Source organism: Lathyrus oleraceus, chromosome 7, assembly GCF_024323335.1.
Source record: "Lathyrus oleraceus cultivar Zhongwan6 chromosome 7, CAAS_Psat_ZW6_1.0, whole genome shotgun sequence".
NCBI classification, from domain to species: Eukaryota; Viridiplantae; Streptophyta; class Magnoliopsida; order Fabales; family Fabaceae; genus Lathyrus; species Lathyrus oleraceus.
This window is the reverse complement of record NC_066585.1, coordinates 9,923,940-9,948,043: the sequence shown is the minus strand read 5'-3', so window position 1 is coordinate 9,948,043 and position 24,104 is coordinate 9,923,940. Positions and strand designations below refer to the sequence as shown.

At 34.9% G+C, this 24,104-nt stretch overlaps 2 protein-coding genes across 3 annotated transcripts; one reads left to right on the top strand and one right to left on the bottom strand.

Annotated features, from left to right (window-relative positions):
* Positions 1-20,877, top strand: LOC127107255 (THO complex subunit 2). 2 transcript variants are annotated; one of them, XM_051044554.1, is made up of 33 exons: positions 1-339; positions 450-575; positions 1,572-1,613; positions 1,746-1,805; positions 1,963-2,025; positions 3,306-3,386; positions 4,436-4,507; positions 4,597-4,644; positions 4,749-4,817; positions 4,913-5,046; positions 5,441-5,516; positions 6,184-6,377; positions 6,726-6,806; positions 8,425-8,635; positions 8,735-8,971; positions 9,061-9,141; positions 9,246-9,365; positions 9,469-9,528; positions 9,872-9,999; positions 13,550-13,646; positions 13,754-13,882; positions 14,413-14,516; positions 14,588-14,768; positions 14,897-15,078; positions 15,320-15,926; positions 16,059-16,163; positions 16,340-16,495; positions 16,573-16,653; positions 16,725-17,147; positions 17,783-18,611; positions 18,744-18,925; positions 19,840-20,135; positions 20,453-20,877. In XM_051044554.1, the coding sequence occupies exons 1-33, from the start codon at positions 205-207 to the stop codon at positions 20,520-20,522; spliced, it is 5,460 nt and encodes a 1,819-aa protein (XP_050900511.1). In that variant the 5' UTR covers positions 1-204; the 3' UTR covers positions 20,523-20,877. The 2 variants fall into 2 exon arrangements, with proteins under 2 accessions (XP_050900511.1, XP_050900510.1); XM_051044553.1 differs by having other exon boundaries at positions 17,783-18,925.
* Positions 20,878-21,279: 402 nt separating this feature from the next.
* Positions 21,280-22,845, bottom strand: LOC127107254 (putative clathrin assembly protein At2g25430). Its single transcript, XM_051044552.1, has one exon. It carries the CDS (start codon positions 22,680-22,682, stop codon positions 21,444-21,446), a length of 1,239 nt encoding a protein of 412 aa, XP_050900509.1. The 5' UTR covers positions 22,683-22,845; the 3' UTR covers positions 21,280-21,443.
* Between the last annotated feature and the right edge of the window lie 1,259 nt (positions 22,846-24,104).

The window sequence follows — 24,104 nt, the reverse complement described above, 5'->3', positions numbered from 1 at the left end:
GTAAAATTCACTCATAGCACAATCCAAAATGCAGAATCTCCTAAAACGCTAACCCCTTCATTCCTCGGAAACCCTAAATTTTTTTTCTTCCAATTCTAACGCGTTAAACAGGAATGCGATTCTCTTCTTAAACCCTTTCTCCCTCAATTCACCTCCATACCTGCAATTCCCGACGCTTTCTTCTAGGGTTTGTGATCAGAAAAAATGTCTGTGCCGCCGGTGCAGTGTGTATACGTTACAGAGGACTGCGTTCGCGAATGGAAGACTGGCAACTCTTCTCTCAAGGTCTCTCAACCTGTTCCAATGCTTCGCTTTCTCTACGAGCTTGCCTGGACCATGGTGCGTTACTTCTATCCAAATTCATCGCTGGTTTTTGTTAATTTGGATTTTCCATTACAATTTTGCAATTTAGGTGATGATTTCAATTTCTGGTTATTGGATGTTGTTAGGTTCGAGGTGAATTGCCATTTCCGAAGTGTAAAATAGCATTAGATTCTGTCATATTCTTGGATAAAGCTTCAGCTGAGAAAGTAGCCTCGAATTTTGCAGATATAGTGAGCCAGATGGCTCAAGATGTGAGTTACTGCAGCTTTTCACTGTGAAAGTATTGTTAATTTCTTTTTCCAGCTCTTACTCCTAAATTCACTAGATGCTGGAAATGATTGATGTAAGAAATATGGATGGAAGTAGTCACTTTTTCATTTATGCGATGTCTGTGTCGATCCTTATTTTTTTTCATTCTTATTTGGCTTTGAATTCTCTTAGTCAAAGATTGAAACTAGTAGGACATGCGATAGTTATCACTTGGCATAGCTTGTTAGAGTTTTAAAAAGAAAATTCAGTTCAATAATTGAAATATCATTTGAACAGTGTTGTCAAAGGCGGATGGCAGTCCATGACAGGGAGCCAAAATCCCACCATACCGTCTGCTTTACGGCGCCATTATAGCGGAAAAACCCGCAATATCGGCTGGTTTTTACCATTGCGGCAAGCCCAAAAATCGCCATGTATATCTGCCATAGCCCCACAATTTGATAACACTGCATTTGGACAATGATTTATGTGCAATTCTACATTCTTAAACATCAAAACACACATAATGCAGACATACCTATCTACGGGCCTATAAGTATAACCATACAATGCGATATTGACTTGTTTTGCAACTTTGAGTGTTCACGAATTTGATCCATGTAGCCGATCCCATTTAGTGTTGTATTATTTGTGCTAATGGGGTCGCACCCATAGTAGAAAAGATGGTGGAGAATAGGCTTGGTGGTTTGGGTATCTAGAGAGTTGATATGTGGATTTTGCAGCAAGGAGAATAGATTAGACGGAGGGTAGTCAAACAACTAGAGGTAGGGGAAGATCTAGAAAAAACATAAGAGAAACTTTTAGGAAAGATCTTGAGATTAACGAGTTTGATAGAAATATGGTTTTTGATAAAAGATTATGACGTAGTTTGATCTATGTAGTTGACCCCATTTATTGGGATAATGCTTGGTTGTTGTTGTATATTGTTTGTACTAAATCCACCAAATATATTTACTTGCTCATCTCCTTGGTTACAGCTTACATTGTCCGGAGAGTTTCGTTCTCGTCTCATTAAACTGGTCAGTACTTGATTTTGTGGGCTTTATTCAATGCAAATATTTATGCGTAGATCTTCATATTTTGTATAAAATTTATGGTTTTCATTCATTGGAATTTTTCTACATTTTTTTTGCTTAATTTTAATTTTGTAGGCAAGATGGCTTGTAGAATCTGAATTGGTTCCAGTTAGGTTACTTCAAGAGCGCTGCGAGGTCTGCTTTTCTGGTTTCCTTCATTTTCAAATTATTAATCATAAACATTATAATTCATATGTTGTCTTCTAGTTGGTTTGTTTAGCAATTTTACAAACAAAGGCTTGAGTTTTATGCATTAGTAAGTTTCTTGCATTTACAACATTTTATTTTGCAGGAAGAATTTTTGGGGGAGGCTGAATTTATCAAAATTAAGGCTCAGGAGCTTAAGGGAAAAGAGGTGAGCACTTAACTTTAATAAATGTGTGCCACAATGTAAGGCGTTTCTGCTTCTTTCTTTTCCCCCTTTGATTATTCCTATTTCCCGTGTTTTCTCTTATTCTAATTTATGTTTAGGGGAAATAAATTGAGTTTCTGCCCTGACTAAAATGTGGGGTTGCTACTTGCCAATCCCCACCAAAAGAAATGCCCACATACTTGTGTAGACAGATACTAACATGTGATGGAACTCACTATAAGATAGCAAACTTACAAATTTACAATTCTATGTCACATGCATCATTATTGATGGTAAGCTTTATTCATACTTGGTTTTTGTTGCTTATGCGACGGAAAGAATATAAAATATAGATTTTTTCAAAAGTTGCAATTGTATGCCACAAACATCATTTTTGATCTTAAACGTCAGTCATACTTGGTTTTTGTTGCTTGTATTGAATATATAATTACTTAAATAGAGTCTGTAGAAATAGTTGGTTAGTAGTTACTCCCTCCGTTCCTTTTTAAGTGTCCATTTCATGTAAAAAATTTGTTTCTTTTTAATTGTCACTTGCAAAATTCAAGATAGTGTTAATTGCAATTTTTTCAAAATTACCCCTAAGTAGTTATTACAGAGAGAGAGAATGTAAAATGAGTGTAATAAATAATTAAGAGTATTATAGGTAAAACAAGAATTATTGTTTGAAAAGTAACAATAATGATTAGTTTCTTGGTATGCGTAAAAAGTCAAAAAATGACACTTAAAAAGGAACGGAGGGAGTAGTTAGCATTGTCTATTATTCCCTCCGTACTCATTATAAGTGCCCAGTTTGTGATATTTATATCTCTCAAATTATTTGTTCCTTTAGAATAACAATGCAACAGTTATTAATTTTTCCACTAATATACCCATATTTATTGTATTTCAAATCACCTAACTATTCAACTAATTACTATTAATAAAGGTATTTTAGTCAATGAAATTACTTTTATCATTGAAATCAACACAACTAATAATTATCTTAAGAAGTGTGCAAAACTCAAATGGGGCCCCTAAAATGAAATGGAGGTCGTAGTAAATAATAAAGTTCGTCTATGTTGTACAAGTTTGCAATGTGTAACTGACTGAATCCAATCAGTTAAGCTACACCGACTTTGTAAATACTGAAAACCTCTTGTATTCAGAGTTGGCTTTTCAAATCAAATATTCAGAATTTAGATTCTTCACTCTGCGCGCTATGTCTGCTTGAATGATAATTTCGTTATTGTATGTATTTGATTCATTTATGCTGTTGACATCAGGTCAGAGTTAATACACGACTTCTTTATCAGCAAACCAAATTCAACCTTCTCAGAGAAGAGAGCGAGGGCTATGCCAAACTGGTATAACCAGAATTTCCTTTCTCTCGACTTTCTTACTTGTTAGGATGTCTTCTATGCATTATCATTACATGTTACACACTCACCCATTGACGTTTGGACTGAACACAATAGTGTGTATAAGAGAAACTGTATCTTCCTTTTTTGAGTTCAATTAGCAAGGAAGTTATTCAGATCTTAAGAAAACTAAAATAATATTGTTGCTTACTATCAATATTATAATAGTACTAAACGCTGCTCTTCTACACTGTAGTTAATTGATTTTAAGTTTTACTTGGTCTGAGATAGTGTTTGGAAATTCTGAACCAAAACAAAACCTATTTTTTTATTCTTATATAAATGTGACCTATATCAGTTTCTAATAGCTTATTGACATTTTTCCAATACTTTTGAAGAAACTGAGAGAGTAGAGAGACTTGGGGATCAAGATAAGGAACAAGCAAATAACCTTTCTGACCTCGAAAATTACGTTTAACTGAAAGAACAGATAATTTGTCAGGACTTAGAAAAAGATCATACACATAAGACAAATATAGATATTAGAAATTTGAGGAGGAGAAATATAAGGTGGTCTCTAGGAAATAAAAGACTAGGCTTAATATTTTTTGTTAAAATAACAGGATGGTATCCAATAAATCAAGCATTAGGATGAGTTGACCTTTTGTTGTCCCTTGTCAGATGAGGTTGCACTAATGTGGAAATAATAAATTAGCATTACGGAGTGAAGTTATAGTTCTCTGTGAAGGGACTTAATTGTAATGCTTGTTTTCCACTTTGGATGCTTTGTTATGAAACTCTTCTGTAGATTTAGGAAGACTGACAACATGGTTAATAGATGTTACATTGGAGCATATCCTTAAAATTTTATTGGGTTTTTCAATCAACAATATGGTTCTTTTTGGTGTTCTAATTCTTACATATTGTGTGATTAAATACGACATAAAATTAGTCTCGAATATTTGTATAAGTTTGAGATTTTGACTGAATTATGCCTCATGCTTTCCAGATAGGATTCTACTATATGCTGTATTAAATTTAGGTTAATTGTATAGGTCACTCTACTTTGTCGGGACTCTGAAGCGCCGACTCAAAAAGGATCTGCATCAACAATTGGCATTATTAAGGTCTACTGATTTTAAGTATTATACCTGTTCCATGATTTTCTGTTTTATTATAATAATGATTGTAATTCTGGTTTAGCTTACTTCTGCAGTCATTGATTGGCCATTTTGATTTGGATCCAAACCGTGTTTTTGATATTGTAAGTTGGATCTATTCAAGTGTACTTTTTCCCAATATACTTCGGTGCCTATCTGCATTATCATTTCTTGTCATATCTGGCTACTGACAGATGTTTCTTATCAGGTACTTGAGTGTTTTGAAGTTCAGCCTGATAATGATGTGTTTATAGAGCTGATTCCTATTTTTCCTAAGGTAGACAAAAATAGAAGCCTAGGCCATTTTATATATTATTTTGAAATATTTTAATGGAGTTTTTTTTATATCATACATTTTTCTCTTTTATGCAGTCTCATGCTTCACAGATTCTTGGGTTTAAATTTCAATATTATCAGCGCATGGAAGTCAGTAATCCTGTACCGTATGGGCTTTATAGACTTGCAGCCTTGCTAGTGAAGCAAGACTTTATTGATCTTGATAGCATGTAAGATGCTGTGCTCATGTGTTGCTCAAGAATCACATTTAGTTTTCTTATGTAATATATAGTAGTAGTAGTTCTAAGAAAGTATTTAATACCAAATCATATTTTTGCTCTATGGTCATACCAAGCGGTGGCTGCATTGAAGATTTACGCTCACCATTTGTGACAGTAAAATATTAATCCTTTATTGCGTGGGTTGTGTTATAAACATTTTAGGCGAAATTGATGATCTTAGAAGAATGAGTGCACCATATAATCATGCCCAAAACCAAGTATTTAATTTGTATGTATGATCTAATAACTAGTAGTCTAGTATGTTAATGCAACTGACATGTAGACTGGAGGAGGTACTTTGTGCAATTTCTGAGACACTTCTTTAACTATCCTTTGACCGCAGATATGCTCATCTACTCCCCAAAAATGAAGAAGCATTTGAGCATTATAGCACTTTCTCTTCCAAGCGCCTTGATGAGGTAATCACGCCCTGGCAGTTTATTTATTGCTGTTGTTTTTATTTCTAACTATTTTGGATTGGAAGAAAGAAAATATTCTTCATAACCTCTGCATGGGATATGACTTGATTGTTAAAATGAAAAAAAAAACAGAAATGAAGAAAGCTGCCAGTAAATATCTTATCATTACAAGAAAACTGTTGATCTCTCGTGCTTCAGAACTAGAACACCATTTTCCTTGGTTCATATTACCCTCAGATACTCATTGGTTAGGCTTGTATTCAAATTAATATATGGCTGTAAGTTTCTAAATTTTTACACTCCCAGACATTCTGAGGCCCTTCTGTCCATGACTTTCTTAGCCATGGTGCTGTCTTTGGCAGTTCCTTGTTGATGGCCTATGCGAATCCAGTCAAGTGTGCGGGCTCATTCATGCCTTGTGCTATTAATCTTTCCTTAGTTTGTAGGTGACTTGTTTCTGAATCTTGCATCAACTCAATTACAGGAATATGTTAACTTCCAGTTCCTAATTTTCAATCTATTTGACCTAGTCTTGGTGTTGATTTTGCATAATATTAACATATACATGTTTTTCTATGCCTACCATAGTACCATGTCCTCCATTGTTTTTATATTTTGTTTTGGCGCTCTTGTCTGGTATCATGAAGATTAACAATCTAAATTACAGGCTAATAAAATTGGAAAAATAAACCTTGCTGCTACTGGAAAGGATCTAATGGATGATGAGAAAACAGGGGATGTTACTATTGATCTTTTTGCTGCTTTAGCTGTGGAAACTGATGCAGTCGAGGAGCGGAAATCCGAGCTTCAAAATAGTCAAACTTTGGGCTTGCTTACTGGCTTTCTTTCTGTGGATGACTGGTATGCTTATTTGTAAATCTGCTTGTAGCATGTGGTTATAAAGACAGTTATTATTGCAAGCAATACCATTTCGTTTATCTTCTAGCTTACAACTCTTAACAGATTAGATTAAGAATTCAGTATCTTGGTTTTCTGGGATTTGAATCTCGATTTGGTAACCATATTATTGAGATATAATGTAGATTGCGAAGCTTATGAATTTTTTCTTAAGATTTGGTTCCTTTCCAGTCCTACTAAATTGGTTTATTGCTTAACTTGATTCTTCTTTTTGTAGAATGTATTTGCTGTGTTCGTAGAATTCCCTCTAATGCATATATTCATTAGATTGTTTCCTTTTGTTTTTAACAGGTATCATGCACATGTACTATTTGAACGTCTCTCACCACTCAATCCAGTGGAACATATCCAAATATGTGATAATTTGTTTAGGTAAAGGCTTGTGCATAATATATCTCTGTCATGCAGACACCAACTTTGAGAACTTATATTTGAGCGCATTTTGGACATGCATGTCTGTTGGATGTTTTTATGATGTGTTTTTTAGTGATAATATATGTCAATATAGATGAGGATGTCTACCGATAGCTAGTAGAGCTTGTAGTAATATAAGGAAAAAGAGAGGATGGGTAATAAAATATCCTCCGAAAACAAAAGCTATGTTTTTCTTAGACTAACTCCCACGTGAATAAAAATAGAGCCAGACTATACTGAGAACAGTATGAAATCCAGGATAAAACCCCGCAAAAATCAGTCTCTGATACCAATTTCGTCTCTCAACCCAATTTGGATAATGACTTGCGCCAAACTATTACCTTAGTCTTGCAAGCCTTATCGAAGTCCAACTTTATATCCTCTATCAAACATAATTTTAAAAATAAGCTGGATGATTTCATATTATATCTGAATTTTGATAGGGATACAAAGTTGGACTTAGAGAAGGCCTGCCAGACTAGGGTGACTGTCTGTGTGCTGGTCATGATCCAAATTATGTTGTGACACGGTTATGCTATTAGGCGATGTCACCTGAATATTTTTAATATTTATACCCCTAAAATCACCTCTCACAACTTGCTCTTTGGAGTTGAAGGGTGGACAATGCCTTGTGTTGAAAACATTGGGGCGGCAAGGCCTCTGGACCACTTGGTCGTTGAGGCTTTTGCTAAAATGCTATGAACTAACTAGTCTCAAAGCTTAAGGTATTAGGTGAAAATTTGGAACTGAAACTTTGAAGTAATGGTATCTAAATTTCCAATTCCATTGCATATTCAAAACTGAAACTTCCTTGAAACTGCCTCAAGTAAAACACTAGAGAGAAGCCATACAAGCAATCTTATCCTGTAGCATGGCCAAAGGAGATATGTAACATCAGTATCCTTTTTCTTCTTTGTTTGACCTATTACACACAAAATAGTAAACATGTGAAATTGTGGAACACATGGGAAGAGAAGAGATTATAGTGAAGCAGTGAAACAGAGTGAGAGATGGCTGTTACATTTTCTTTCTAAGAACATATTTTGGAATGAATAGATTTGCTACATTACATTATTGTTTATCGGCTGTTTGACCACCTTTTTTTTAAGAAACGTCGCGCGATGCTATCCTTTTTCGGAAGGCAACCTGAACACAAACAGAACTGGACTATTATTCCAACTTGTTTTGTGAATCATGTGATCCGCAGGCCTTGGCTGATATATGCACTACGGCCACTGATTCATAGCTATAAACAGTTCCTCTAATGATTTGCATTGACAGCCACAGTTCCCGTTTCTTTTCACAATACGAACAACCAAATACATACAACTTCTCCATCTGCATGCTTTGGCCAAACTTTGCACCAATTTTCCTTCCAAGATCTTTTGAAATAAACTGTGAGAAGCCTTCCTAATTGGAGGTCCATACTTAATATTTATTTATGCCTGTATGTTTGTTGAACGGGCATGCAGTTAGCACATATTTTTGGACCACTTAGTTGGGGTATGTTACGGTCAGCAGTTTGTTTGAATGATTATTTTAGCAATAACTATAAGTAATAGAGATCTTCATACAGGCTTATTGAGAAGTCAATTTCTTCACCGTATGATGTTATTCGTCAAGCACATCTTCAAAATCCTGGATCGTCCACTGGAGGCAGCACTGATGCTATGGACGTAGATAACCCTCCAGGACGCCATTCTTTCATAGATCTTCCAAAGGAGCTCTTTCAGATGCTTTCTTGTACTGGACCTTTTCTCTACCGAGATACTATGCTGTTACAGAAGGTGCATTAAGTTTTAATATTCATGTAACTTGTCTCATTGGTATATTTTATGCTAATTATGATTTCCCTTTCTTCCTTATTCTCCCTCAAACATGTGTAGGTTTCTAGGGTTTTGAGAGGTTATTACCTTTCTGCTCTTGAGCTTGTAAGTCATGGCGATAGTGCTTTGAATTCTCAATTTCATGGTATTGGAAATCTTCACCTGCATTTGAAGGAAGCAAAGCTAAGAGTGGAGGATGCTTTGGGAGCATGTCTACTACCTTCTCTACAGTTGGTTCCTGCTAATCCAGCTGTTGGCCAGGAAATTTGGGAACTAATGAGTCTGCTTCCTTATGAGGTTTTCCTTTGCATTTGCTGTTTATCCTTGTACCTGATATATTGTTATCTGTTATCTACAAGATTGGCTGATGAGTGTTACCTATCTAGGCACGCTATCGATTATACGGTGAATGGGAAAAAGATGATGATCGCTATCCTATGCTGTTGGCTGCCAGACAAACTGCCAAGGTTCGGCGATCTATATACACATGCCTAGTATGGACCATCTGTGCTCAATGCCGCAAACCTGATTCCTTGTTATTTTTGTTCTCTTTGCTTTATTTTTTATACAGTTAGACACTAGACGTATTTTGAAGCGGCTGGCAAAGGAAAATTTAAAGCAGCTGGGTCGGATGGTTGCAAAATTAGCTCATGCCAACCCTATGACTGTCCTTCGAACAATTGTTCACCAGGTGCTGATTTAGTTGGGCTTGGATTCTGCAAAGTCTGAAGGGCCCTGGCCTATATGATGCTGTGCATTCTGTTATGTTGATTTTTTTATTGTGTGATATGTAGATTGAGGCATACAGAGACATGATTACTCCTGTGGTGGACGCGTTTAAGTATTTGACTCAGGTTTGTATCTTTTTTCTTATATTTTCCTTTTGCTATCTTTCTTGTTCACTGCCCTGCATCCACTAGTAAGACCATATATATGAACTCATAATAAGCAGCAAGAGACATGTGACCTTATACCATGTTTATTTTTCAATCCTTTGAATTATGCTAACACAACCATCTATGGATGAAAGGAAACCTTCCAATTTGTTTGAAGCTCAACCCTTTTTCTTTTCATATAAATCATGGTACTTTCCCATTTGTTGTTTCTAACTGTTTCATGTATCATGTTCTGCTTTTGGAAGTTGTTTTCAATATTGATAGATTGTTTTGATTTGGAGCCTTATTTTTGTTATAACAGCTTGAATATGATATATTGGAATACGTTGTTATTGAGCGATTGGCACTTGGTGGGCGTGATAAGTTGAAAGATGATGGGCTTAATTTGTCAGATTGGCTTCAATCTCTAGCTTCATTTTGGGGCCACCTGTACGTATAGTTTTTTTTTTTGCACTTCTATTATATTTGGTTTTCTCATCAAGTTATCATGTGCATTTGGTTAAGTTATAGGAAGCAACTATGATCCTTTTGAAATTTACCATCGGGATATGTGACCGAATCTTATTGGGTTTTCTTTTATAATTAAATTATAATGGGGTTTTCTTTTTTTTGTTGTTTGGGTGATATTTGACTTTTTATAGCTATTTCTTGCAAATTCTTATTTTTTTTGGAATTATGCCATGTGTATTATTATTGATAATAACATTCCCTAGTCATTTTTGCACATGTACGGCATCCTATAGAATTTAGATATATCCGGAAATGGAGTGCCCTGTATCAAATTCCCGGTTGCAGATCAACCTTAGCAAAAGCAGGATTACTGGGCATAGCAGCATTTTGTATCCCTGACTGGCAGTTCAGATGAGTTCAAACCACTTGGCTTGCCAGTTGGTGGGCATGCGTCGGCGGCTGTTTGATGTGCAGTTACTGTTATTTGGCGACAGATGTTTTGAAACAAATATTCATTGGTTGAAAGGGGTGGGAATTTCTGTTATCCTTTCAAAGTCCGAAGTTCAAACTCCCATTATTCCATTGTCCTTGTAATTTCTTAAGGGCAATTTATAAAGTTAACATGCCACTTAAGAACAAGTGATTTGTCAACTGCAATAGGACTCTACCACAATAGATGGAGTGATGGAGAATAATTTGATTTAAGTGAAGTTATTCATTAAGTTGGTTTTTAATGTCTCATTGGTTGCTTGGAAGTTCAATACCCCGACACAATTAGTTAATGGAGATAAAAGACTGAGTGCTTACCAAGTGCAATAATATCAGTTGGAAGTCATTTGTTTTGTATGCACGATATTTGTGATTCTCAATGATCTATGTTGAAAGTCATCTAGTGGAGATAAAATAATGGAGTGATTTTAATGTGAAGAATGATTTGCATTGTATACATGATACCCCCTGTTCTCAACGACTTTTGGTCATTTCTAATGCTAATAATGAAATGACAGTTTAATGGGGCAATTAAGTTCAGGAGGGAGACAGATCCGTATACCATATGTTAAACATTTTGTCTTTGCTTAATTGGTCATGGGTTTCAAAAAACTTGGGGATCAAATTACTAAGCTGCTGGCCTTGTAGGGAAGGAAAATCTCAGATTGTTTAATTTGGATTATTGCTATATGATGATTAGTCATTGCGGAAACCCAACTGTTGGGCATGAATGTTTTCTCCTTGGCATGGAGCTGATAATTCGTAGGGTTGGCTCCAATCTGAAGAGACTTAAGTTAGTAGTAGCATTCTTGTAAGTGGAATACTCCATTAGTTATTACTTTCACCTTATGATGCTAATGGTGACTGCAAGATATGAAAGAAACCATAGACTCTTTCTGAAGCTGCTTTTCTTATAAATGGACGTGAATGCTTTGTCCTTGGCGTGGAGCTGATAATTTGTAGGCTTGGATCCATCTGATGAGACTTAAGTTGGTAGTAGCTTTCTTGTAAGTGGAATACTCCTTTAGTTATTACTTTCACCTTATGATGCTAATGGAGACCACAAGATATGAAAGAAAACATTAGCTTTTCCTGAAGTGGACATAATGGAGAAGTAGTAGTGTTTTATAGTATGTTCTTTCTTCAAATACGAGGAGATCAGAAAATTCAGATTTCATTTGACTTAATCATCAGTAGTTTACTTGGTTGGCCTTCAATAATTCATTACAACAGGACAATTTGTGATTGTGTTGTCTGTATAGAGATTGAGTTGCCCTTCTTCTGGTGAATGAATTACATGACAAGTTTTTGTAGTATCTGGTCTTACGGGGGTATATATACTTCGAAAATGAAGCATGATATGTTGCCACTGCATTGTGTTTGCTGAGCATACTTGTAATCCTGAACTTCTTTGGGGGCCATTATTCGGCTAGAAATTTGTTTTTGCTTTGAAGGGATGGGGATTGAATTGTCTGGAACAGTTTGGTTTGGTTTTCTTCTCTCTCACCCTCTTTTTCTTCAAAGCATTATGTTGATTTATTATGTAATATTCAGTTCTTAATAATATAAAATAGAGTTGGAGTATGGTTATATGCTGTATTAGCTCTCTAAATTTCCTTGGCTTGTGAATTGAAGTGTATGTTTGGTTTGGTGTTTCTTTAGAGGGCCTTAGTTATATTACTAATTAGCTACTTTGAACGTACATGTGACTAATCTAGGATTTGAGGAAAAAAATCTGCTTAATAAATTATGGTATAAGGCTGTTTTAAAATAGGAAAGTGGAGGGAGTGTAGGATCTATCTTTCACGATTTAGTAAAATCCGGAGAATTAGATAACAAAATATAGGAAAAGAGTATCGGTTTTTAATAAATATGATGTTTGCTTGTTTGAATTATTGAAGAGAAAATATGTATTTAAACAAATGTAGTTAACTGTGAAATGAAATAGACCAGGCTGAAATGACTGGGAAATACTAAGTATAAATGAATTTAAGCAGCAGTCAATAAGAAATAATTATGGAAACAATGAGTGATGGAGCATGAAAAATAAGTTTGACAAATGTCATGCAAAATAAATACAATAATTTGGTCTACATTATCGACCCTCAAGTTTTATGAGCAAACGTAGGACCTAGTATGCCCCATGTATTGACAGAATGGCCATTGGTTATATTGTGCAAATTAATCATCTGCTGGTAACAAGAGTATTCAATATCCTCTCTACAATTAGATTCAGCATTTTCTTATTTTTTTAGCAGAGTTCTTGGAATGTGTGGCAATTATTATAGGGCTAAATATGTTTTTTGGCCCTAGAAATTTACCAAATATTGTTTTTCCGTCCCCCATAAAAGAACTGCACTTTACAAAATTATCTTGCAATCAGTTTTAGTCACTGCTATTAAATAATCCCATCCACCCAAAAGTTCAAAATTTTGATTTTTAAGTCTAAATTTTTGTTACTTTGATCTCGAGTAGTTGGTGATTAAAAAATCATATTTAATTAATTTGATGTAAAAAAATTCTAAAATTTTGTGGAGGAACTTTTTATCATGTTGTAAGCATTCTAGAAAAAAACCATTCAAAAATGTATGTTGACTTAACATCAAGGAATAAAATAAAACTGCATATGATAATTTTTTATGAACTAAAAATTGAGACTTTTTACCGAGACGAAAAATAAAAATTTGGTAATTTTATAGGACTAAACACATTTAACCCATAATTATATAATAAGATGTAGCCACTAAACATGTTCCTAGTTGATGAAACTGGCTTACAATTCCTTTCTGGCTTTTATGTAAGATTCTGTGTGTGTATTTATTTTTTATTTATGTCTGTTCACATGTTGTAGATAGTTTGACTTGATTATTGCCTGTTTTTGTTCAGAATTGGGTATGGCGTTTGTCTATGTTGTTTCATTATGTATGTTGTTTCTAGAGCTTGATATTCTTAGATGTTGTTTCCTTGTGTATGTTGTTTCAAGAGCATGATATTCTTAGATGTTATCATGAATTCAAGTCTACTTTTTTATTTATTATAGATGTAAAAAGTACCCATCAATGGAGTTGCGGGGCCTTTTCCAGTATCTTGTGAACCAGTTAAAAAGGGGACAAGGAATTGAGCTTGTTCTACTGCAGGTTCTTCTTCTTTGTTGATTTTTTAATCAAGACTACTGTTGCGAGCTATGGCTCATGAAATACCAAATACAGATTGTAATTAAGTATTTATTTTGTTGGATTTTCAGGAGCTTATCCAACAAATGGCAAATGTTCAGTACACAGAGAACTTGACTGAGGAACAGCTGGATTCTATGGCAGGGAGTGAGACTCTGAAATATCAAGCAACTTCCTTTGGGATGACTCGAAATAATAAGGTACATCAAGTAAATCTTAAAGGATTTCGGAAAGCAAGAGTTTGATTAAATGATGTTTTTGACAGATTGAAATTTTACTCCAGGTGAAAGGGAGATAGTTTTGTTGGTGCGGAGATTAAGAGTTTTAACTTTCACTGGCCCGGTTTTTTTGTTTTGTATTTATTGAACTGGTTAATAAACACTTGTTTGCATATGATATGGAAAATTTAGTGAAGACATGGAATGAGCATCGTTTTATTGCATAATTGATTGAGGTTTAAGATGAACTTCCTGAACAAAGGGCATATGTCTCTTTTCATTACTTTGTTTGAGTAGAAAGCAGAGTGGATGCCTCTTGTTTGAATAGTGTTTGATGTCGATGTCTTACAGTCATTTTTTTCATGCTCTAGTTCATGATATATCTTGTGCAATGAGCTTCTGTAGTCTTATGTGTTGAAGTTTAATTATAGAGCATTATACATAGTTTGATGTTTTATTATGTGGCATTGTTTGACTTTACAAGTCGTTAAGAGATCAAATGATTTATACAGGCATTGATAAAGTCAACTAGCAGGCTAAGAGATGCATTACTTCCTAAAGATGAACCGAAGTTGGCAACCCCCCTCTTGCTTCTTCTTGCTCAGCATCGATCTCTGTAAGCTCTTAAACTTATAAATGTTGGAGCTGATGATCAAGACTTTATTCTGAAATTTATTGTTTTTGCAGGGTTCTTGTCAATGCAGATGCACCCTACATTAAGATGGTCAGTGAACAGTTTGATAGATGCCATGGAACTCTTCTTCAATATGTCGATTTTCTAGGCAGTGCAGTCACACCAGGGTCAAATTATGCTATTCTTATTCCCTCACTTGATGATCTGGTCCATCTTTACCACTTGGATCCCGAGGTTTTTCTTTCCCTTCTGTCTCTATGTTTCTTTTAAACGTCCTTACTTCATGGCATCATCCCTTGAGTTGCAGTATTCGTTCTTTGAAATATCGCCCTGCATTTAATTCCTTTTTTTTTTCTGGTCAGGTTGCTTTCTTGATATATCGCCCTGTTATGAGACTTTTCAAGTCTCAGAGGACTCCCAATGTTTGCTGGCCCTTGGATGATAGAAATGCGGCAAGTGATTCATCTACGAACTTTGAGTCTGATCCTGCAGATCATCTTGGTACCATGTTTCTAGATACTGGCTCCAACAAAAACCCGATTAGGTTATAACTCTAACCTTTTTCCCTGATTTTTTTAAAACCTTTCCTGCTATACTTCAATGTGAAACTGTGTTGGCTGTTGAACTTTCCAATGTGTTGAAATGGATTTAGATGCCATTCCAGCTGAAAAACTTGAGCCTTAAAATGTTACTTTTTTAAGCTGTATCAGGTGTATGTTAAGATAGTCAAAGTTTATTTCTGCTACTTTCTGCATTAGTATTTACTATTTTATTACTGGACGCAGTTGGTCATATCTTCTTGGTACTGTTAAAACTATGTTGCCTTCAAAAGCATGGAATAGCCTATCTCCTGATCTTTATGCAACATTTTGGGGTCTAACATTATATGATCTGTACGTTCCAAAAAATCGTTATGAGGCAGAAATAGCCAAGCTTCATGCTAGTCTTAAATCTTTGGAAGAGATTTCTGATAATTCAAGCTCAGCAATCACCAAGAGGAAGAAAGAAAAGGAAAGAATTCAAGAATCTCTTGATCGTCTGATTAGTGAACTGCATAAACATGAAGAAAATGTCGCATCTGTCAGCAGACGGCTCTCTTATGCAAAAGACAAATGGTTAAGTTCCTGTCCTGATACCTTGAAGATTAACATGGAGTTTCTTCAGCGCTGTATATTTCCACGCTGTACTTTCAGTATGCCAGATGCTGTTTATTGTGCTATGTTTGTACACAAACTTCATTCTCTTGGAACCCCGTTTTTTAACACAGTTAACCACATTGATGTTCTTATCTGTAAGACCCTTCAACCAATGATATGTTGCTGCACTGAATATGAGGTTGGTAGGCTTGGTAGGTTTCTCTATGAGACTTTGAAGATTGCTTATCATTGGAAGGTAACTAGTTATTGCTTTTTGTTTACCGTTTATGATTTTATTTTGACAATTTCTTTATAGCTTTTCAGGGGTTGTTCAAATTTTCTAATGTTTCCGTGCGTTTTTTCTGTTTCTACCTTTTATTATTTCCAGAAAGATGAATCTATTTATGAACGTGAGTGTGGAAACATGCCGGGATTTGCTGTTTATTATCGATATCCAAATAGCCAGCGAGTTACATATGGACAGTTCATTAAGGCAAGTCATCTGTTTGCCAGTTTACAAGTTATAGCTGCTCAGAATTGTTTCCTTGCATGTGCTGTCCAGATCTTTCTCAATTGATTTTTGCAGGGCTTAAATTGTTTCTTTCTGACTTCACCGAAGATAATGGTGTTTACGGATCAATTTCATATTTCTTTATTTATTGCTGATAGGTACACTGGAAATGGAGTCAAAGAATCACACGGTTACTAATTCAGTGTCTGGAATCTAGCGAGTACATGGAGATTAGAAATGCTCTTATAATGTTGACTAAAATTTCTAGTGTTTTCCCAGTTACACGGAAGAGTGGGATAAACCTTGAAAAGCGGGTAAACTATCCCTATACTCAATTTATTTATTTTGAATACTGCTGCATTTTCAAAAAAATGTTTCAACTTTGATATAGGTAGCTAAGATCAAAAGTGATGAAAGAGAGGATCTTAAGGTGTTAGCAACTGGTGTAGCAGCAGCACTGGCTGCTAGGAAGGTATGCTCTTATCTTATTACAAGCTTATTTGTTGTCTCTTTTAGCCCACTAATATAGTCCACAATTTGCAGCCTTCTTGGGTTACCGATGAAGAATTTAGTATGGGTTATCTTGACTTGAAGCCGGCACCATCTATGACAAAATCTGCCGCGGGAAATTCTGCAGCTGTACAAAGTGGAACAGGTCTTCATGTTTCTCAAACTGAATCTGCCAGTGGGAAACATCTGGACTCTGGAAACACAGTCAAAGACCAGACAACAAAAATAAAAACTGCAGATGGCAAGTCAGAAAGAACTGAAAATATTACAGTGACAAAATCTGATTCTGGCCAGGTAAAATACAAAGGTAGCTCAATGGTGAATGGATTGGATGCTCAATCTTCTCTACCCTCACCTGCTGGACAATCCGGGGCATTAAAATCCCCAGAAAACTCAAAGCAAGTGGAAGAATCAATAAGTAGGGCACCGGATGAACACGTTACAAGAAATGTTGAGGTATCATTTAATTATCTCTGTTATGTTGTGTAGTTAGCATTTTCCATTTGTATGACGGCTTAATCTGTAAACCATTTTGCGTCACTTGTCACATTGTTGACTTACTGCTAATTGCCTCAACTTACTGCTCGTGTAGAGGAAAACAACACAGGGAGAATACGTCTCATCTGAAGAAAGTTCTATTACTAGCTTTGATTGATATAAGACGAGTTCAAAAACACTTTCTGCAAATTAAAGTTCATACTAATCATTAAAAAATAATAAGTTTATCTTAAACCCGAGTTTGTGTTCTCAAAAGTGGTAAAACATCTAAAGCAATTTCCAAATCTAATTGTTTCAAACCGTTACAGTATGTTTCATTTTATGGAATAACACAAAATGCCGATTTCAAAAGTAAATTTATTTACAAACACCTTCTCTTGGTGCAGCTGTGTGCATTGCTAAACTTAATTTCTTTTGTTGCAATAGATGTTTCATTCATCTTGGTGGACACTTTCCTGACAAGGATGTCGCTATTTCTAGTGCATACTTGGCTTTGGAGTGTTGATTCTCCCTTGCAAAAATTATTGTTTGTCCTGTTTTCCATTTTACTCCTTTTATGTTTATCCATAATGATGTGGTTTTCCTGTTTTCAGTCAAAAACCTCTGCAAAACGTTCAGTGGCTGCTGGTTCACTTTTGAAGCCATCAAAACAAGACCTTTTGAAAGAAGATGGTAGATCTGGTAAAAATGTTACTAGAACTTCTGGTTCCTCAAGCAGTGACAAGGATCTTCAGGCCCATGCCTCTGATGGAAGACACACTGGAACAAACGTCTCTTCTTCAGTCAGTGCTAATGGTAACAGTGTTTTAGGTTCTGCAAAGGGCTTGGCTCCATTGGGAAAGAATTCTTTTGATGGTTCTGGTATTGAATCAAAGGCAGAGGTTGGAGCGGCCAAGTCTTCTGTGGCAAAGGATGATGGAAATGATATTGCTGACTTCACAAGAGGATCTTCTTCTCGTGTAGTCAATTCCCCTAGGCATGAAAACACGGCCACCTCAAAGTCTAGTGATAAAATTCAGAAGCGAGCTGGTTCTGTTGATGAACTAGACAGACTAGGTAAACGGAGGAAAGGGGATGTTGATCTAAGAGATTTGGAGAGTGAAGTTCGATTCTCTGAAAGGGAGAAGCTGATGGATCCTCGACTGGTTGATGATAAAGTGGGACCAGATGAACTTGGTATATACAGAGCAGGTGATAAGACATTGGAAAGGCCAAAAGAAAAAGGCAATGAAAGATATGAAAGGGAACACAGGGAAAGATTGGACCGACTGGACAAGTCCCGTAGTGATGATTTTGTTGTAGAAAAACCTAGGGACAGGTCGATAGAAAGATATGGAAGAGAACGATCTGTTGAAAGAATGCAGGAGAGGGGTAGTGAGAGGAGTTTTAATAGACTCCCTGACAAGGCTAAGGATGACAGAAGTAAGGATGATAGAAATAAATTACGATATAATGATGCATTGATAGAAAAATCGCATGCTGATGGCCGCTTCCATGGACAAAGCTTGCCTCCGCCACCCCCTTTACCTCCTAATATGGTTCCTCAATCTGTAGGGGCTGGTAGGCGTGATGAAGATGCTGATAGGAGGTATGGAGCCACAAGGCATTCTCAAAGACTTTCTCCAAGGCATGAAGAAAAAGAACAGAGAAGGTCTGAAGAGACTGTGATTTTGCAGGAGGATCCTAAACGTAGAAAAGATGATGATTTTCGAGATCGGAAGCGTGAAGAAATGAAGGTATGAACTGATATTGTGCATACCAATTCTCTTAATTTACTGGGTGTTACTAGGGATTTGTACATTGTGCTGAAAGGGCTTAAAATGGATAATATACAAGTATCATCACTCTACGATTAGTGTCAACATTTTATTAGGGTACACATGCTTTAAAACAACATCAGTCATATATGAGATTTAAAACAACATTTTATTATACAGTATGATTATTTCTTTAACTAATTAAAAATGGATTGACATGAAAAACTGTGTGATAACTGATAAGTGTCTTAGGGACCAAATTTAATACCAAGTGAAAGAGTCTCACAAGTATTTACCGAGCATCGGTTTCTATGAACTAGTACTTGTTTTTGAAGCTGATGTATAGCATTGACAATTAGTAACGTTAAAATACAACAAATGCGGGAAATACTTCTGCATACAATGTTATAATTTAGGACACTTCTGCATACAATGTTATAATTTAGGACATTATTTGGGTAATATTTCAACTGGAATTATGCTAAGGTCTGTCCCTGATTTTGATTTTGTGATTTATGCTGTTATACTTTTAAGTTGGTATCCAATGGCTTGTAGAAATTTGTTTTTGTGATGCCCCAAATGTTACATTTTTCGTAGTTATTATTCTCAAATCTCAAATTTTTGTTTTTTGAGGCTTGCTTCTCAATACTCTTTCCTGTCCTCTGGTGTTCGAGTAGAATGGACAATACAACTGTTGTTATGGTTCAAACCCCAGGGTTTGGCCTGTTGGTGAAGGCTTGGCCGCTTGCGTAACAATCCTTGAGTTGGACCAGTCCATCCTCACAAGTGGACGGTGGGATTGGTCTCCCTTGGGTTAGTCGGTACTAGGGCCGAATACCAAGTTTTCAAAAAAAAAACTGTTATTGTTCTCATGTCGTCGTTCTTTTCTGCAGGTAGAAGAGAAGGAGAGGGAAAGAGAGAAAGCAAACATTCCTAAAGAAGATTTGGATTTAAATGCTGCAACCAAGAGACGCAAACTTAAGAGGGAACATCTATCAACTATGGAACCAGGGGAGTACTCACCAGTTGCTCCCGCGCCTCCTCCCCCCAGTATTGGTATGTCACAAGCATATGATGCAAGAGACAGAAAGGGTCCAATGATCCAGCATGCTAGTTACATAGATGAACCGAGTCTTAGGATTCATGGTAAAGAGGTAGCCAACAAGCTGAATCGTCGTGATATAGATCCGTATCCTTAAGTGCAAAATACTTTGGCTGATAAGCATGTTTGTTTTATTCACGAGTTCCTGTCTTTCTAGCCTGTTTACATGTTCTTCTTATCTGCGTGCCTTTTTTTCTTTCTTTTCTGTTACACCATGCAGAGATGAAAGCTGTGAAAATGATGTGATATGATACTATGTGTGTCTGAATTGCATGCTGTTCATCATTTTTACAGCTGTTAAAATCCCTTGCTCAAGTTTAAATGCATGTTTTCGTTAGATTTAATTAATGTAATGTTTCCATTAATAATGATGCACCGCTGTGTCCTTAATTGATTATTATTAGCTTATATGACCGAGAATGGGATGATGAGAAGAGACAAAGAGCTGATCAAAAGCGAAGGCATCGGAAGTAAATAATGAAAAGGACGTGATTCACAAGTAAAACTTATTTGAAGGTTGTTCAGTTCTTAAAGGTGCCGGGGTCACATTACTGGTATCTGCTGCTACCTTGTACCAAATTTTAAACTGTTTAAATGATTTGTTTTCCCCACTAAAGTTGGTGCAAAGAAAATATGAATTGGCATGTACACTTGTATATAATGTTGTATATTTTATTCTGGGTAGCCAGTGATCAAATGCACTTTGAGAATCTGATTGATTCCTGGAACCTTATTTACATGATTAGTCCAATAGAGGGAACACAAATTTTGCAACTTAGTGTAAACATTATGTTGTTTTACATGATAAGTGTTAGAACTTTGAAGTCTATGTCTTCCAGTTCTTGAATGAATGCCTGAATCTTTGAATTGCGTGTATCAATATTTTGAGGGCAGTCTCAATAATTTCACACCAAGTTTCGGAAATATTGCCCCTTAAGTCGATTATTACCTAAACAAATTAAATTAACATGTCATATTTAAGTTAAAATGTCAATTATTTATAATTTCATTTTTTTTTTTACATTTTTAGTAAATAATAAACAATCATTTTGATTCTTAGACGTGTGAGACGTAGTTATTATAATTTATAAATGTATTGACATTGTTAATATATCTCTAAGTGTTTTTTTTTGTTGTAATTTTATAAATAAATTGATCAGTAAAAAACTCATTTGATTGCTAAACTAATTAACTAAAGGTTCCTTTAATCAAATGACTAAAATGACTATCAAAACAAATATTTATATATGTTTATATAATTTTAATAAATTTAATGACTATTGATGGTGGTTCACTTCCACACTCAAAAACGAATGCATGTATATGAAGATACCTCAACTCTAATCTTATTTGTATAACAAAAAATGTAATAATAATAATAATAAAAAAAATCCACTATAGACCCCAAGGATACACAGGGTTGTGAGGAAATCTCCCATAGTAACTTGATTCATAACTTTGTTGAGAGAAAGGATTAGAACTGAACAAATCATTCTGATCATAAGAATGACAAAAAGTAACAGAAGATTCCAACACTGTCTCCCAACTAACATCATCTTCATATTCACCTTCTAGATCAATCAAAGGCTTCTCCTCTTCATTACCTTTCATCATCTCTTTTTGTTGTCTTCTATCTTCTTCCGTAAAAACCGAACTGGATTCCTGATCAGACATTGACGATGAACTAGACTCTGTCAACTGCCACATACCACTCAGAAAACTTTCCAAAGCTTTGATTTGTATACCTGGAATTGGTTCCAACAAAGGATATTCATAGTAACCACACAACCCTTTTGCTTTACACCATTCATAAAACTCACAAAGCTTATTTGTTTGCACTGCCGATTTCTTGTATATATTGAATGCAGCTATGCAGTTCCTATAAGACATATCAAAAAGATTCTCCAAAACAACAACAATTTCTGCTCTAAACTTTGTGTAACAAACGAAACTGTCGCGAATTATGTGTTTCATTGCAGACTGAACAATGAAACTTCTTGTTGCTACTCCTATAGGGTAACAGTCGATCACCCTATCAATAATACTTTGAAGCTGTGGCAAAATTTCAAGTATCTCACCCATTTCCTTCATCTTTTCTTGAAAAGTTTCATTTTTTTCTTCTTGGTATTTTTGGTTTTCAAGTTTCTTGCTGTCCAAGGCAACACAGTTAAGAGCTTCGTCGAGTAATTGCGCATAAGAACTAACAAAGTTTGTGTACGAAATGGAACAAGTAGATGAAGAAGAAGTAGCATCCTTGAAATGACAAGGGTAAAGAGAGATCAAACCATTGGAACGAGTCCATAACAGTTCAGCCCATAAAGGAGAGTTTCCATGAACAGAACGAAGAAGACGATGAAGAAGAATCAACGACTTTAACGCTACTCTCCAACTACGAGTAGTTCCAAATCGACGCGTGAAGCTTATAGCAAATGAATGACATGTAGATGGAGATAATGAAAAGAGTTTCAAAAAATATTGAATGTATTTTTCATGAACCGGCAAATCATCGGGCGATGTCGCTTTTATGATGATGAGATTCATATCAGAGAAGCCTGCAGCTGAAGCAATCTTTGCATAACTTATATTACTTTGTTCTTTTAGAGAAGTGCAAACTTTGTGGAACCTTCTCTTCATGGCTCTTGTTAGTTCTTTCTTGTGGAAAAGAGTAGAGAAAAAGTAGCTTAATAATAGGTGGTGACTTGTTTTGTTGTAATTTGTCACTATATATATGACAAAGTGGAAAATGGTGATTTTTTTAGTCTTTGGTTTTGTCGAGGCTACAACTACGAGGGAAAAATTATTGAAGATTGAAAGAGACTGAGAGCCTGCAAAAACTGTAGAATTAAGGTATGGTAGTTTGGTTTTACTATAGGAATTTTGAGTGTCCTAAGGGACAAATATGTAGTGAAAAAAACTTGAATTAGATTGTAGAAGACAAGTTTTTGGTGTCTCAGCCAGCATTTTGTGTTGTTGATGCTGCATAAGAAAAATTCAAAAGCTGACAGCTGTGTATGTAATTAATGATTTCCTTTCTATGTGAGGGGGTAAATTAACTTAGTCAATAAAGAATTATCTGAACCGATTTAATGGAATAAACAATTATAATATTGTTTATAAACTGTTTAAAATATATTATAAGAGTTTATAATTTATGCAAAATTTTATTTAATCTTTTGCTTTAGAAATAAATATTACTAAGTGTTTATTATGATAAATGTTTGTGCTACTTTATACCAACAAACATTAATTCTATTATAAATATATACATCCGTCTAGGGCTGGAAATGAACCAAACCAACTCGAAAATAGTTCGAGACTCGATTCGATAATTAATTCGTTGGATTTGGTTTATGAACTAAATGAGTCGAACTTGAGCTCAAAACTAAGTTCGTAAAATAAATGAGTTGAACTTGAGCTATGTATAGTTCGACTCGTTAGGTTCATGAGTCGACTCGATTATATATATATATATATATATATATATATATATATATATATATATATATATATATATATATATATATATATTTTTAAATCATATATCTCAATAGTATCATTTAAAAAAATAATGTATAGATTTTAACCTTTTAACTTATCAAATTAAATATTTTAAAAAATACTTGTGATATTTTTTTATACAAAGTAAAATACTTCTAACTCAAAAAAAAAAACATAATGCACCGCCGTGACTTTTAATTTTAAAGTGCCATTTTAAATTACTTCTAAATTTGTTTTTTAAATTACCACTTTAAAAATAACGTTTTTTAAATATTGTACCATTTATATGATTTAATTTGTATCATTTTATATTATTTTTGACTTTATTATTATTATTAACTATTTTTAAGATTTTAAATATGCCCATTTATTAGTATTGCATTTTTCAAATGCAAAATCTTTCCTTACTAACTATGACAGTAAATAAGTTGACAGTTGGTGTAACAAAGATTGAAGTTGAATAATCATTTTGTGATGAGAATGTATCGATTTTTAATAGTTTTTGTTGTACTATTTTATTATATTTGTAATAGTTTTTGAGACATACTTAAACTCAAA

What these genes read in the sequence shown, in the direction of transcription:
- LOC127107255 (XM_051044553.1), top strand. Translation starts at nt 205, where the DNA reads ATGTCTGTGCCGCCGGTGCAGTGTGTATACGTTACAGAGGACTGCGTT. An exon ending in TTTATTGATCTTGATAGCAT is followed by an intron (nt 5,047 to 5,440) that starts GTAAGATGCTGT and finishes CTTTGACCGCAG; the next exon opens with ATATGCTCATCTACTCCCCA. An exon ending in GGATAAACCTTGAAAAGCGG is followed by an intron (nt 16,496 to 16,572) that starts GTAAACTATCCC and finishes ACTTTGATATAG; the next exon opens with GTAGCTAAGATCAAAAGTGA.
- LOC127107254 (XM_051044552.1), bottom strand. Translation starts at nt 22,682, where the DNA reads ATGAAGAGAAGGTTCCACAAAGTTTGCACTTCTCTAAAAGAACAAAGT.